The sequence below is a fragment of the Hevea brasiliensis genome, chromosome 2 (assembly GCF_030052815.1).
Source record: "Hevea brasiliensis isolate MT/VB/25A 57/8 chromosome 2, ASM3005281v1, whole genome shotgun sequence".
Classification (NCBI taxonomy): Eukaryota; Viridiplantae; Streptophyta; class Magnoliopsida; order Malpighiales; family Euphorbiaceae; genus Hevea; species Hevea brasiliensis.
Genome location: NC_079494.1, coordinates 122,375,554 through 122,390,749, shown reverse-complemented (window position 1 = coordinate 122,390,749; position 15,196 = coordinate 122,375,554). Strand labels below are relative to the sequence as shown.

The window sequence follows — 15,196 nt, the reverse complement described above, 5'->3', positions numbered from 1 at the left end:
GATGAAGAGAAAGGTGCTAGGCTGCCAGAAATCAAACTTTATTGAATGAAGAGGCAAATCTTGGAGCTATAGGCTATATGATATTTTAGTTATCAATACATAATACTGAAACATGATCAATATGGGTCTTGATAACAGCTGCTACTAAGAAAAATAATTAAAAAAAAAAAGCGAAAATTAAGTAATACTGAATTTACAACAATACTTTCACCACGACTTTCGCAGCAAAGAGGTCCCTTCACAGCTTGGACGCAGTGGTTGGGTTTGGTGCTAAAGCTTTCCTAAGCAGACCCTCTTGCGTCAATGATACAACATGCTGCCCATTAATAAATGAACAACTCAGTTCATAGCCAAAGAGATAGCAACATTTATGATTGCACAAGAAGTTTACACGTGACAGCCACATACCTCCCCCTTTCTATTAAACATTTGGCCGGATACAAAGCCACGTGAGTGGGCAGCAGCAGGACTCTTAATCTGAGACACATTGGAAAAATGAACATTCTGACAAGCTCAAACATTAAAAAAATCATATATAAACTATCCAACGCTTACCACAAATAATATCCAGTCATCAGCTCTAAATGAGCGGTGGAACCACATCCTGAGAGGGAAAAGTCCCAAAAGAAAAGGTTAACTATAGCCATAAGGGAAAATGAACACTTCTCAAGTAACTTCACATCCATCACGTGTCAGTGATACAGGCTCAAGAGAGTTGCATATTTGTCATAGACTTTAAACATTCAAATATCCAAAGTTGTAATAATAAACTGCAGTTAGCAAATAACATGATTCACAAGAGCAACACAAACTGAAGAAAATCCACCCTAAACAAATTGACACATGCTGTAGCTACCACAACCTCTGCTTAAGAGCATTGAAATCAAACTAAAACAGAAATTAATAACCAAGCCAACTAAATCATCCACCTTAAAATCAGCTACTCACACAGCTTTTAGCTTTGAATATCTCAAATCACACAAGGGAAGAAACAAATAAAGTGGTTATGGTCAGTACTTTTAATAAAGTTCTATCATATTCATTCCAATGAATACAAAAATCTCCATCAAATAATGTATTTGTTTCACAATGATATCAATATAAAATCAATTATACTGTTAACAAGATACAGATGCTTACGAGTGGTCTAGACTAACAGAAGTTGTCTTCAAATCCTTAGTGCGGTGGGGATTCATACTGACTTGAAGAAATATAAGATCTGAAGCATATGCTGCTACACATCTGCAAAGACCGTTTGACAAATGCTAAAAGCTAACAAATGATTCAGAAAATCTTAGGATTATCACACTTGATTATGTTGCATGGGCATCCTTTACAATCCAACTTTATCAAGTTCATAGGTCACTCACCTATGCAATGCCTGGTCATCTGAAAGTTTTCCTTTTGCTCTAAACCAGTACCTCAAGCTGTGATAAAATTTGACAAGATGGGAATGTAAAAATGTTAATGCACATAAGAACATAACAAAGGCTCATATTTCTGTTGGCATTAAATATGTGCAGGCTGTTATCAAAGATAAGACTATGCATTAAAATAAATACCTTGGAGGAGATTTTGTCTGATTAGTGTTGGTGTTCGGCTCACAAAACCTTATCTCTATGGGCCAAGGGATGAAATCTTTTGAGGCCACCTTGTTCCGATACCTCCTGAAATAGCCAACTTCAACTGTAATTCAAAATCTTATAATCAATTTATATCAAATCTCCAATAGAGAAATTAGCTTTTCCTCTTATTTTTCAAATCAAGGGAAATCTTCATGATTCATGGAAAAACTTGCATGGCAGTTCTTTGGAAAACAAATTAACCCTTCTACACTTCTACAATCTGCATTCTTTGACGTATGGACACAAATGCTGTGTTTTGACATGCTTCCCCCATGCTGGAGAGACAAGCAGATACTGGAATATTGATGAGACGCATGGCTAAAAATAATTTTTGACACTTCAGTTTATATGCTTGAGGAAAGAACACAAGAATGTAAAACATGCTTTTAATCGAATGAACATGCCAAGAAGTTGAATGCAAAAGGAGGAAGAAATCAACCATATTTCAAGGTATCATACCTTGGAAGACGAGGATCAGTTAGACGTCTCTCTCGCAGCTCGTCCAATGACAGAAGCTGCAATAGATCAGATTTCAATAGCCATTGCAGCAACGGACATGGAATAAACAAAATGATGTAAACAAATTATATTTACCATCTCTGGTTCTGGAACATTTGGCATAGTGACTTCTTGGTGGACAAACCCAAGTTGTTCTTTCTGGAAAATTAACATAAAATTACATTCTTGATATTTTGCAAAAAATCATAAATGGCAACCATGTCAGCAGACTCGGCACATATTTGAGAATGCAGAATATTATGCTCATCTAAAAAAAGTTGAATCAGTTGACTTATCTTACATCAATACTTAAACAACAGATAACAGTAATTCCAACAAAACATTCTTCGGATCCTACACAAATAGAAGGAAAGAGTTTGAACAAATAAAGGATACAGTTTTTCTCTTACTTAGAGAAGAATTATATATGGCCCAACAAAAAATGTGGCAGAGGAACTAGATGAACTTGGAATTAATATAAAATCATATTTGATTTGTCCTATGTCAAAGACCCAACACGCTAATCTATTTGTAAGTCTTTTAAAAAGCAAATGAATATTAACTTTAGCCTAAGGTAAGCTTCTTCAAAGCAAATTCAGGCCAAAAGTTACATGATATCAAAAACTGAACTGCTAGGAAGTGTTTCCAGGAATGTTGATTATATGCAAAAGAATGGAAAACTGCAGAACCTGAAATGAAGCGATCAAAGTAAATACAACGGTCCCTTTTTGTATTGCATTAACTCTTCTGGTGGCAAAGCTTTTCCCATCACGTACACGGTCAACTTCATATAAAATTGGCACTGCAAAAAAATATACACACACACGCGCGCGCGTGTACACCATGTACAAAATTAGACATCACATTCAGTTATTATCAATGGCCATTTTACAAGTGCAAGGCTACTCAAAATGCATGTACTCACTGTTGAAATCCCCAACAAGAAGAAAATATGCATGCAGGCTATGAACAATTTTAAGGCAATCAACAGTTTTTGATGCAGCAGCCAGCGCCTGCACATACCATCGCAAAGTGTAGAGAAGTCAAAACCTAGCTATTTTCTATTGCCACTTGCCAAGTTGAATTACTTGACATGTCATGCAAAAGATGAGCAAAAACAAAACTATTTCTTTTTATAAAAGAAGGAAACTGTAAAGTTTATATATTGTGAAAACATCATTTCCCAACCAAAAAAAGAGGGAATATACTGAATAAAAGGAGAGAAGGAAATGAAGTACTCTAATGAGGAAAAATTCCTTTAAAGCCAAGAGAAAAAAGGCAACTATCTAAAACAAAAGGGCTCCACAATTTTAAAGTGTAGTCACACTTGTGATATTGAGAGAATTCAAAGGAGATAGACTATATTAAAAGCCATTTTCAAATTTGAAAAGGCACTGTGGACAAAAAATTGACAAATCAAAAGGATTTTTTGCAGTTTATGACCATCTCATGACAATATGAGAAACATTAATACCATATAGCTTTATAGAAGAATGTAAAGATGTATGTACCATGAAAAGCCAAGAAATGCATTTATAATTTTTAAGCCTCAGAGGACATTTTGAAGAAGCAACTATATGCATGCCAAAAGATTAGAAGAAAACATTCTGCCATCTGCCTGTGTCTACAAGAAGCCTTAATATGCCAAAGTCTCTTGACAATGTTCACCATTCAACAACACTAAACTGTACTGTCATAAGAGGAAGTGGGAGAAAAGATGATTCAGACCTGCCCAACAAACTGTCCCCCAAAGACCTTTCCAAATTTTGGGGCATCTGGCAAGGTAATCCCCAGGAATAAGTTCACCTTCAAAACAAAAAGAAGGAATGCTAGCATAAATCAGATACAAACTCTTCCTTAGGCCTACCGTGTAAACCACTAGAAATAGGGTGGAGGAGAAAAAGATTCAGCAGGCATAGTTCTTCTAGCATGGATAATCATATGATTATAACACACATTCAGTAAACTAAACTTGATTAATTATGTCCTAGTTACACCTCATTTTTTATCACTGCACAAGAGAAATAGAATGCAAATTAAGAAAAAAAAAATTGTTTGCCTAAAGTCAAGTTGCAACTTTTTAACTGTTCCCATTTTGATCAAACTCAAGAAAACGATTATGGCTAATTTTAAAATATTTCTGGAAAGCTTGGGTCAGCTAAGATCTTCAACTTAAAACCACTACAAGGACAAAATATAGAAGCAAAGCAACATGAGAAGAGTTACTAACAGAAGATGATTTCGAGGACTTGTTGAGGGAGGGCTATAGATGGAAGCAGAGAGCTTCATTAACTTTGGAGCACAATATATGATATGATATGCCTTATCAACTCTACTGCATAACAAGATGCACTAGCGCACAGTGATCAAATTGAATTAAAAAAAAAAAAATCAAACAGCATATTCTAGGAAGCAAAAGCAATCCATAAACAACTTTTCACTAAGAAGCACCAAAAATTAAAATAGAAAAATCCAAAAACAACAGCATGAACATACTTCTATTGGCTCCAAATGCAATATACTCTCCACAAGTGAACATGAGTCTGGAGTCTTATCAGCACTCCACATTGATTTTGGCCGAAGTAAAGTGCAATGTTCATGGGGCAGCAACAAGCACGTCAGCTGTAAACGAACGAAATGTTCAGTATCAGTGTTCACTTCGATCCCATTTTGGGATTAACAAAACACAAGTATAATTTATTTTTGACCACAGATAAAGAAACCCAAAAAGGATAATTCACTGTTGTTTGTGTGCCTCATAAACTGCAAGGGTGGATGCTAAGTAGGCATCCAAATGTAGCTGCAGCTATGGAAATGAGGCTACATATGCAGCAGAGATGCTTAGGTGTACAGAGAAGCAAGTTACAAGAGGTGCAAGTGTTGTGCAAAGGCTACAGATACTAAAGAAGAGAAGGTTAAGAAGAACACGTTCCTTTGACCATGTTTTTAGGACTTTCTGTTAATAGTCGATAGGCTGAAATTTCTGTTGCCGTCATAGCTGTTTATGGCTTTTAGTTAGGAGTTTCCGTTATACATGTTAACGTGCAACATTTTTTTAGCAGATTTCCATGTTTTTCAGTTGCAATATATGTATTTAAGAATGTTTGATTAGAAATTTTGCAGTCTATCTTTCTTGTCTTTGTTTATATTTTAATACTTCTTGAATTCCTTCTGTTAAAACAGCTCTTAATAACCAACATTTAAAAAAAAAAAAAAAGCATTCACAGCAACCTTAGTCAAAGCAATAACATCTGCCTGTTGAATGGAAGCGATGACACCTGCAAAAACAAGTTCATATCATTCTTTCAGGCCAATTGATTAAAAGAAACGATACAGCGTAAGATCGCAACAGATGAAACAAGCTTCTCACCATCACCAAAGTAATCATAGCGTTGCAATTGAAACTCAGGACGAGTGACTTCCTCAGCATGAACTGATCCAGATACTTCAGCCTATATTCAAATCAGGGATCAAATTTCATCCACCACCATATAGAGCAAATTAAAAAAAATATTAAAATAATAATTAAAAAAAAAAACCTCTCCTTCCCAGATGAAATAGATTCCTTCCCCAATCTCTCCCTCACGAACAACATACTGCCCTTTCTCTGCAACGCAAAGCATTGAGATAAATAAAATTGGAGCGAAAACAAGAAATTGAAACAAATAAGAAAAGAAATTCGGAATTACCGTAGCTTTTAACAGTAACGAGTTGGGCAATTTTCTTGAGAGACGAGCTAGGGAGCCTCTGAAGCAAAGGAACAGCACCTAAGAACTCGATCACTGCAAAATCAAATAGCTTTAGCTCCAAAAAGAAAAGAAAAAAAAAAAAGACTTTTAGACGTCTAAGCAGCAAATGACATTTGATTTTGTAAACTCGCCTGATTCGGTGTCCATCGCGGACAGAGAAAAATGAGAAAATCAAGCTTGAACTTTCTCCCTTTCTGTTACAGTGAAGATGTTTTAATGATTCGAAGCTGGATGGATTATGGTATGGGAAGGGAATCTGGTGATCCGATGCGCACGATATGGCGGTGTAGCCAACTAAACAGTAATTTATAAAGAAGAACCGTTGGAGTTTGACGTGTGTAATGCCACATGCAAAATTATATATACTAATTTAATTTAAAAATATGTAATAATAAAATATTTAAATTTTAATTTTTGATATAAATTTTTAAAATTTTTAATTTATAATTTAAATAATATAAAATTTTTTTATAACTTCAATAGCTGATTTTTAAGTTATTTTTATTTATTAGATATTTATTAAATTATCGATGAAAATTTTAATTATTTTTTATTTATTTATTTAATACCTCAAATTTTTAAATAATTATTTTATAAGTAAGTATATGATTTTTGATTGATTTCACAGGCTTAGAAAAGGCAATATGATATTATTGTAATATGAGCCTATGGCCATTGGATGTAGAAGTATTGTTTGAATTGCCTTACAGGTTGAATAGATCCTAGATACAAGAAAAATTTTATCGAATTTTCGGTATAAATTTAGGATGTTTTTGACTCTTTAACTTTCTTGTTTTATTTTAATATTAATAAATTCATATATATATTTATTTAGGTGATTCGAGTCAATCATTCTCCTCCGCTCAGCCGCCTTAATGATCTCCGATTAATATGTGAATAGATATTGATTCTATTTATAATTTTAATATTATTATACATACAATGAATGCTCATGCATTTACTTATAATTATATGTATATAGTTATTATAGACACGCTTTATGTTGCCTTATTATTTGATGAAATTGATATGCCTGTCGCCTTAAGGTAATTTAGAGTTGTGTACGTGTGTCGATGTGCGTGAGGTGTGGTACTAAATATGGGTAGGATAGGCAAATCGGCTTGAGCTAGTCTCGCTTTGAGCCCGATCCTTTTTGTGATAAATCAGGGTGAGTACAACTTTGAGTTGATCTCGCTGACCCTTGCATTTGAATTGTTAAGAGAATGTTCGGCTCGAGTTGATCTCACTGAAGAGAGCTATGTAGGGATCAGCTCTCATATATATATATATATATATATATATATAATTGATATGACACATGAGTGTGTGAGTGCTATAAATTATTCTTTGTGTGAATATTATTTGAATTTAGATGAATATGTCAGTATTTGTTGTATTTTCATAATTAGGGATGCATTAGTCTTAAGTAGTTATAGAAATTATATTTAAAATCAATATCTTATTCTATAAGTCGAATGCTCACTCATGTTCACCCTATTTTTTAGATTACAGGAAGATCTCCTTCTTCTAATTAACCTGTTTTATTTCTCTTATGTCTCTTAGTAGTAATATCAGTATTTTATAGTATTAATTAAAAATCTATAGCTCTGCATGTGCTATAAATATTTTATTTAGCTTGAGACTGTAATAGTATATTTATTTTGAAATTATAAATCTATTATTTATGCATATGTGAAATATATGGGATAAGAGAACTGAGCTCCCATTTGATTAAATTGCTATGTTCAGAATTGTGAGAGTAAGCTAAGCTCCCTAAATTGATATATTTTGAGATTATAAGAGCTAAAAATTTTGAGATAGTTCAATTTTTGACCGGACTCTGTTTGTTTATCTTTTTGAAATTAAACTACAGTGATGGGCATTAGGTTTGGACTTTGAATAGTTAAAGTTACTATAAGTTTTGAGAGTTTTATACTGACCCAAGTCTTAGTAACGGTCTGACCTATAATTTGGGTCGTGACATTTTTACTATTTACATTTCATAGATTGATATTTTAATAACTCAAAACTTATTTACCTGAAGCTAATAATTCATGAAATGTATAAATTTTTTAATTTCATAAATAACACGCCGGTAGAAATAACATAGAAACCCACTATTAAAGGTCACATAGATTTTATGCATAGTGATTAAATATGAATCAAATTAGCCGATTAAACCATTAAACTGATGAACTGACCCTCAAACCGATCCGAGTTTAAAATTTAACAAGATAAAAAAATAATTCAACATAACCTATTTGACCTGATGGTTGAACAGGGGTAAACCTATTGACTGACTGATTCAATTATTTAATAACTTTTCTTTTTTGTGTCGATATGAAGAATTAAACTTAAAACCTCATAAAAAAATCTTTAAAATCAACTAGTATGGAAGTTATATGTTTTTTATTTCAATATGTTCATTTTTTTAATATATACTTAATATTTTATGCATTATATTAATTAAATATTTTTATATAAATTTTAAAAATTATATTAAAATTTATTAAATGTAACTTAATAAATGTTAAAAGTTTTATTTTAAATAATTAAATTTAATTAATTATATTTATTTATATTAATAGATATCATATTTAATTAATTTATATATATTTAATTTATTTTTAATGATTCATTATGTGAACTATTAATTTATTCATTTAGTTAATCGTTAAGTTTAATTTAATTATATTAATTTTAAAAATTTTTATATTATAAATTAAAATTTAATTATTTTATTATTAGATATTTTTAAATTAAGGCATCTATGTATAATTTATCTTAACACAGAATGATAAATAAGGAAGACGGATTTGGCTTTTCCAATCTTATTTTTCACGTTAGCATTGGCTAATCACTTAACCCAACCAAAAAAGGAAAAATGGCCCGACCTACCCATACATAAAATCAAAAGGAGAGCAATGTTCAACACTCACACGTGAGAAAGCTCACCCAACAATCATACTTGAACCATCATTGACTCAATGCCTCCAATCTCGACATTTGATTTTCTGCCGGGTGCACAACCATTATTATAATCCATGTTTAGAAAGAGCAGAGCTACAGTAACGCGGCCGCTGCAGATCTCAACAGCTGCTTCGAAATATTTGGCTCCACGAGTACCTACCAATATTGAATAGGCGCGTTTTAGCAGGCCTTGATTCTTAGCTTGAGTTTTACTACATTGTTTTTTTTAAGCTAGGCTGTTTAGAAACCAGGCCTAAGGCTTATTCTGTAATCTGAATCCTAATTGGATCTCTATGTGTAAGTCCTAAGCCTTTTTATGTAACAAAAATTTTCTCTCACAAAAAGGGATAAAAAAAAAAAAAAAAAAGCGAACGCAGACCACTAGAACTGTGCCAACCTTACAAGTTAAAAAATAATTTTAATAAATTTATTTTAATATTTTTATATTAAATTTAATTTTAAATTCATTTATAATACTTTTTTATTAATTTTTAATTTTTAACAATATTTAATAATAATAATTTTGAATAAATAATTTTATATTTTACTGATATAAAAATTTTGAAAAAAATAAAAATATAAAACGTAATTGTATATTTATTTTTTATTTAAGTCAGTACACACAGTACACGAAAGTTGTTGCGCTGCCCTGCTCACGTTAAATTTGGTTTCACGAGTTGCAAGTGCTTGAGCATTCGTCTGCAAAGGTTTCAAGCGACATAAAAACTACAATACATTTCGCAACCACCTGAACACCCTAATATTGGAGCTGATAGCTACCTTTTTCCTTAAATAATAGACAAACCGCTAATTTTAAAACAATTAATTAAATCAATTTAATATTAAATTTAATATATTTTAATAATAAACATTAAAACAATTTTTTATCAAAATTAGTTAATAATTTTTTCCGGGCCCGAATCACGTATTTTTCAGTCTCAAAAGAAAAGCCTAAATGCATACCAACAGAAACATACAAATAAATGGCCAAATTGATTATCAGTAACTGCAACACAATAACACGCTGAATAAATTCTACAAATAGGCATTAACATTTATGATTAGAGTTGAGGAAGCATAAGGGCAAGGGGCATACAATCCTAACTTTTCCATAGAAGCCTCGTGATAGCAGACAACGAAATTTCAATCCCTGTTATGGTGAAGGCCAGATTCAAAAGAAGGGGGAAAATAAAGAAATTGTTGCTCCAATCAGAAAATCAGAGCAAACTGAGAAGATGTTAGGCGGTAGGTTGACAAATACTAAAACACAAATGAAAATCATTACTCAGAAATCCTTTGCATCTGAGAGAATCAGATTCAATAGTTATCTGCATCATCAGCAGATAATGGATTTCATCAGCACAGAAAAGTATAGAGTTTCTCACATCATTTAGGCCCAATAATAATAATAATTGTAATAAGTCCCAGTGTTCCACCAGGGCCAATTGCATCAACTAATATTTGTGCAACGGAACCCTCAAATAATAACTTTATCATAAAAACAAGATAGATTTAACAACGATGCAAAAATATAACCAAGTCACTACTCAATTCAACTCTATTAGCACATTAGGTTTAGATTCCAAACAATATCAAAACTCTTCAACAATATTTCAAAATGATAAGAGACACCACAAAATAAATATCACTAAATGTTGAACGGAAACTCCAAGAAGACCTGTAGCATCTGGGCTAAGCACTCATTTCTTTTTCTCTCCAGCACCCCCGGCTCTGAAATTGAACAAAGAGACCAATAGAATGTTACAAAACCAGAATGGAGATTGGAAAAGAGAGAAAACCAAAAACAAATTTCCACTAGCATAATGCATTTTCGCCTTTAAGCACAACAAATAATTCAATGCTGCAGTCCATGAACATAGAAAGTAAAATACAAGCCATAGGCCAGCCATTACCTCATTTTCCGTAGAACAGAAGACATCTCCTCACGCTTCTTCTTAGCCCTCTTATGAGTACCCAACTTTCTCTTTGCCAATTTTAGTGCACGCTTATCTTTCCCAACCTTTAGAAGCTCAGTAATCCTCTTCTCATAAGGAGCAAAACCAGCCACTTCCCTGATGAGGTTTCTCACGAAACTGACCCTCTTGCTAGTTCTCTAAAAGAAAATTGCAGAATTATCTTAACTCTTAACATTAAAGGTTACACATGGCACATGAAAACGTTTCTAACTCCAAAATCCAATCAAGAAAAAATGATTAGGTAATTAAAAACAGCTGTGTTATGTGAGTCAATAACTGGATACCAAAAAACGAAAAAAAAAAGGTTAGAAAGCAAAAGAAAGCTAAAGTCGACTGCATGTATGAACCATAGTAAATTAACCCACCCCCTTTCTGTCAGAAGGACGTGGAGCCAATTCCTTCTTTGTCACTACATGTCCTTTATTTTGACCCACAAAAAGGCCAGTATTAGGCTGTTTTGGTGCCATCACCTGTAAACATCAAAAACAAAAACAATTTTAAAATCTAGAAGCAACCTATCAAATTTTCTACACAAATTTCAACTTCAAATGCCACAGGACAATCACAGTATCATGCTAAACAAAACAAAGTTTAATGAAAATATAATGCTAAAGAAATTTAATTGCTCTAGTACATGACTAATAAATAAGCATTTTGAAATGGAGCAGCAGCTTTGAAGTTCCCAAATGCTACAGACAGCAGAGATTTGTTTCCAAAGATCAAAAGTCTGTGTGTTTGGGGATGGGGGGAAAGGGAAAGGGGAGAGAATGAGCAGTGGAACCCACAAATTTGTTTCCGAAGATGTGGGGCCCACAAACACATTTTCTCTTCCACTCCCCTCTAAGCCATATCCCAAACACAGCATAAGAGAGCATTAAAATGAGGAAAAAACAAATAGGCCAACAAGGTTTTCTTCACCAAACTTTTCTTTATTAGCGAAACTTTATATGCGACGTCAGCAACAAAAAAATTTTAATGACACCCACAAGAAATGGTACACATTTATGGATCACAATTTCTATAAGACTTAAAATATGATATCCAAAGATACAATTTTCAAACAAGCTAACTTTAGCATACTTGATCTACTAAATGAGACCCATCATAAGATGAGTTTGATCTTATATAGCTTTAAAATGACATGCAACATGAGAATATCAATTCATACAATTTAAATTGTAAGTTGTATTCCCATGAATTCATGTAACATTAACTATATAGATGAATATAGAAACCCACCATATGATGAGTCCCATTTAATAGATCAATTGTACTAAAATCAGCTCAAGTGTACTATATGCTTAATGTACCCACATGTTTTGCAAGGCCCAAAATACTTGCATACATGGGGTCAAACTAGCACTCACAAAATTGCAAACAAGCGCAAAATCAATGGATCAAATTAATACATTGTCATCGAAAGGAAAGAGCAAAGCGCTTGTCTTTAAGATTACCACCTTAACCCTATCAATAAAAATCTCCCTCAAATCAAGTCCCAAACACATTTTGCTCACACCAGCAGGGCACAGGAACCAACAACATAGTCATAATTCAATATGAATGCTCTGAGAGCTAGAAGACTTAAAGCATGTTCAATGGTCCAAAATACATACAGAATAAATATTGTACAATTACAAGCCATCTTTATAAAGCCATAACATAACAAGCTAACAGCAATCTCTTCATGCATTCTAGGGACATGTATTCACATATTGCAAAATGTATACACGCATATTGTGTGACCATATACGTATGTACAAATCGACAATAACAGCTATATTATGGCTATATTGGACATGCCATGTCAATTCAATAAGAATAACTATGCAACCATAAAAGCCTCACTTGGTGTATCAACTGTAATAGAAATCAAATTGTTTTCTATCCAATTTAATATCACAAGACATGAAGCAAAATAATAATAATAATAATAATAATAATAATAATAATAATAATAATAATAATTCAGGTTTAAAAAAGACAAGCTATATGAGATGGCTCAATCTCAAAAAATTGAATTCACATTTATTATAATTTATATGAGGCTTAGTTTTTCCTCAGCTAAAAATGGCATCAGAGCCTGCCAGCGTGACACTAGAATATGCGCACCAAGCATGAACATTCAATACATAAATCCACAAACTTCCATTACTTCACATGCCTAGCCAGTCAAAATTGGGTTAGTACGATCACAAATACATGGCAGACTACTTCTAAGAGAAAATAACATAGGGAAGGCGTGGAGCATCAACCAAAACTGAATGCAAATGGCAAATGAATCAATCACCACAATATGTTGACAACTTTCAGGCTAACTACAGTCCTAGCTGAAAAGAAAATGTGCTAAATGCCGCAGGGTTAAAGAATTGAAAAGAAGCTAGGATGAAAAACTCAGATTGAAACAATCATAAATTTTGGGGATGTATAGATACTAAATGAAAATCACAAACATTAATAAGCAATAGAACATCAGCCAAAACTAAATGTAAATGACAAATGAATAAATCATCAAAATATGCTGACAATTTACAGGCTAAAAACTACAGTCCATGCTGAAAAGAGCAGGTGTTAAATATCACGGGGTTATATATATAGAAAAGAAGCTAGGATGACAAACTCAGATGAAACAATCATAAATTTGGGGATGGGTACCCTAGTTTTAATTCTGCAAGGACTATGACATGTAAACGAAATTTTGATGGAAATGGAGCTACAGCCTATACTGTTAGCATCTGGCAATACCAGATAAAAGAAACATGGAAGATTTTATTATCAACAAAGTTCCGACATAGCAGGGGGAAAAAGAAACAAAATATATCTATAGTATAATGCTAAAACTACAGCTTCACTAACTCCAATGCAAACGTTGGCAAGTTCGATATTTTCAAATTCAGGTAAAATCCTTTTATTGTACATTTCCTCGTCAGTGTAGCAGAAAGATAATCAAGAAGAATCTAACAATGCATGCAAATTTTCTAGGCTCAATATAAAGCGCATTTTTTACTATAATGAGATGAGAAAGCTTCAAGCAACAGAGAAGGAGTTTTCTTACTCACCAAACTGCTCTGCGGAAGATTTTCCTAGAGAAGCTCCGATAAAAACTGCGAGAAAGAATAAGAAAGTCAGGAAACCTAAAATCACTACAAATAAAAAACACGGCTTCTTAGTGTTTTAGAAATCATACTCAACCTTCAGGAAACAGACAGTGCGGCCAAAAACAACCCTAGGGTTTTTGGTGCGCCGGGGTAGCTGGCTATTTAAAGGAGAAATCCGGGTCGGGTTGGTAAAAGGGCGATCGAGTCGGAGAATCGCCATATAGCCGGGTCAGCATGAACAGTGACGTTCAAGGCATATAAAATTGAACCAATAAGAAGTTGCCACATTCCAATGCAGTAAACGGCTAAACCGTTGAGCTGTTAATTTTAATATAATTTAATTATAAAAATTTAAAATTATCTTTTAATAATATTGAAAATATGATTTTAAAAAGAATTTCAATCTTAAATTTTAAATAAATTAATAAAATTGATATCACACATGCTCCATTGATGTTCCTCTGAAATAGGCTAGAGAGAGAAATCACTTAAGATTAATTTAAATAATTATAATTCAATAATTTTTTTTAGAAATATTATGATTTATGATGATTGTTTATAACAAAACAAAAAAAGTTAACTGGGCTAAGAGTTTCATTGGGGCTGCGCTACTGTTATTGATTGTCAGGCCCAAGGGCTGGTAATAGCAACAGCGGGTCGGCGTCAACCAGAATCCGCCAATGACCGAAGGAGGGACATGGAATTCAGCATTAAATAGAAAAATTCTTGCTTAAATTTAGCTTATCATAAATTAAACATAAATATAATATTCAATAGGCCAACTCGAAAGGGAAGTGGGTTTGAGTTTGACTGACTCTGGTTTTATTCTCTATAAGCTATACTCATCTTTTATGAAAGTTTCTTTTTTTTTTTTTTTTAATGAATATTATCAATAAGGTCGAAAGAACCCAACTTTTGCAGCTCAAATACCCACCACACCCCAACTAAATAGCTTGTCTTCTTCTGATTCCAGATGCTGTTTAGTGTTTTCTAGTACTCTTGAAAGTCAAAATTTTCTTTTCTGTTTCGACTAATCAATTGCTCACGCAACACTATGAGCTTATGATAGTTATCAGTTTTGTGTTTAACTATCACTTGTCTGGACTTCTTTTGAAGGCCCTATATTGTTTCCAATCCCAATTTTTCATTGATCATTACGGTCTTCCTTAGGAAATTCAGTCCAGCTTCAAGCCCAACCGGGATATTTGTTTGCACGAGACATGGATGCTAGCTAATCAGTTACTAAAATAGATAGGATATTTCTCAAATATTTTTGAGCCAGA

At 33.0% G+C, this 15,196-nt stretch overlaps 2 protein-coding genes across 2 annotated transcripts; both read right to left on the bottom strand.

Moving 5' to 3' along the window:
* Positions 1–17: 17 nt before the first annotated feature.
* LOC110660648 (acyl-CoA hydrolase 2) lies at positions 18–6,159 on the bottom strand. The gene is made up of 17 exons (XM_021819011.2): positions 6,004–6,159; positions 5,813–5,905; positions 5,663–5,730; positions 5,494–5,575; positions 5,355–5,401; positions 4,620–4,745; positions 3,852–3,929; positions 3,049–3,136; positions 2,813–2,925; positions 2,220–2,282; positions 2,085–2,140; positions 1,563–1,667; positions 1,371–1,427; positions 1,141–1,242; positions 556–604; positions 409–477; positions 18–316 (listed from the first exon to the last, which is right to left on the bottom strand). Exons 1-17 carry the CDS (start codon positions 6,017–6,019, stop codon positions 239–241), a joined length of 1,290 nt encoding a protein of 429 aa, XP_021674703.2. The 5' UTR covers positions 6,020–6,159; the 3' UTR covers positions 18–238.
* Positions 6,160–10,374: 4,215 nt separating this feature from the next.
* On the bottom strand, positions 10,375–14,116 carry LOC110660646 (60S ribosomal protein L36-3). The gene is made up of 5 exons (XM_021819008.2): positions 14,008–14,116; positions 13,875–13,919; positions 11,184–11,288; positions 10,756–10,955; positions 10,375–10,573 (listed from the first exon to the last, which is right to left on the bottom strand). The coding sequence occupies exons 3-5, from the start codon at positions 11,283–11,285 to the stop codon at positions 10,543–10,545; spliced, it is 333 nt and encodes a 110-aa protein (XP_021674700.1). The 5' UTR covers positions 11,286–11,288; positions 13,875–13,919; positions 14,008–14,116; the 3' UTR covers positions 10,375–10,542.
* Between the last annotated feature and the right edge of the window lie 1,080 nt (positions 14,117–15,196).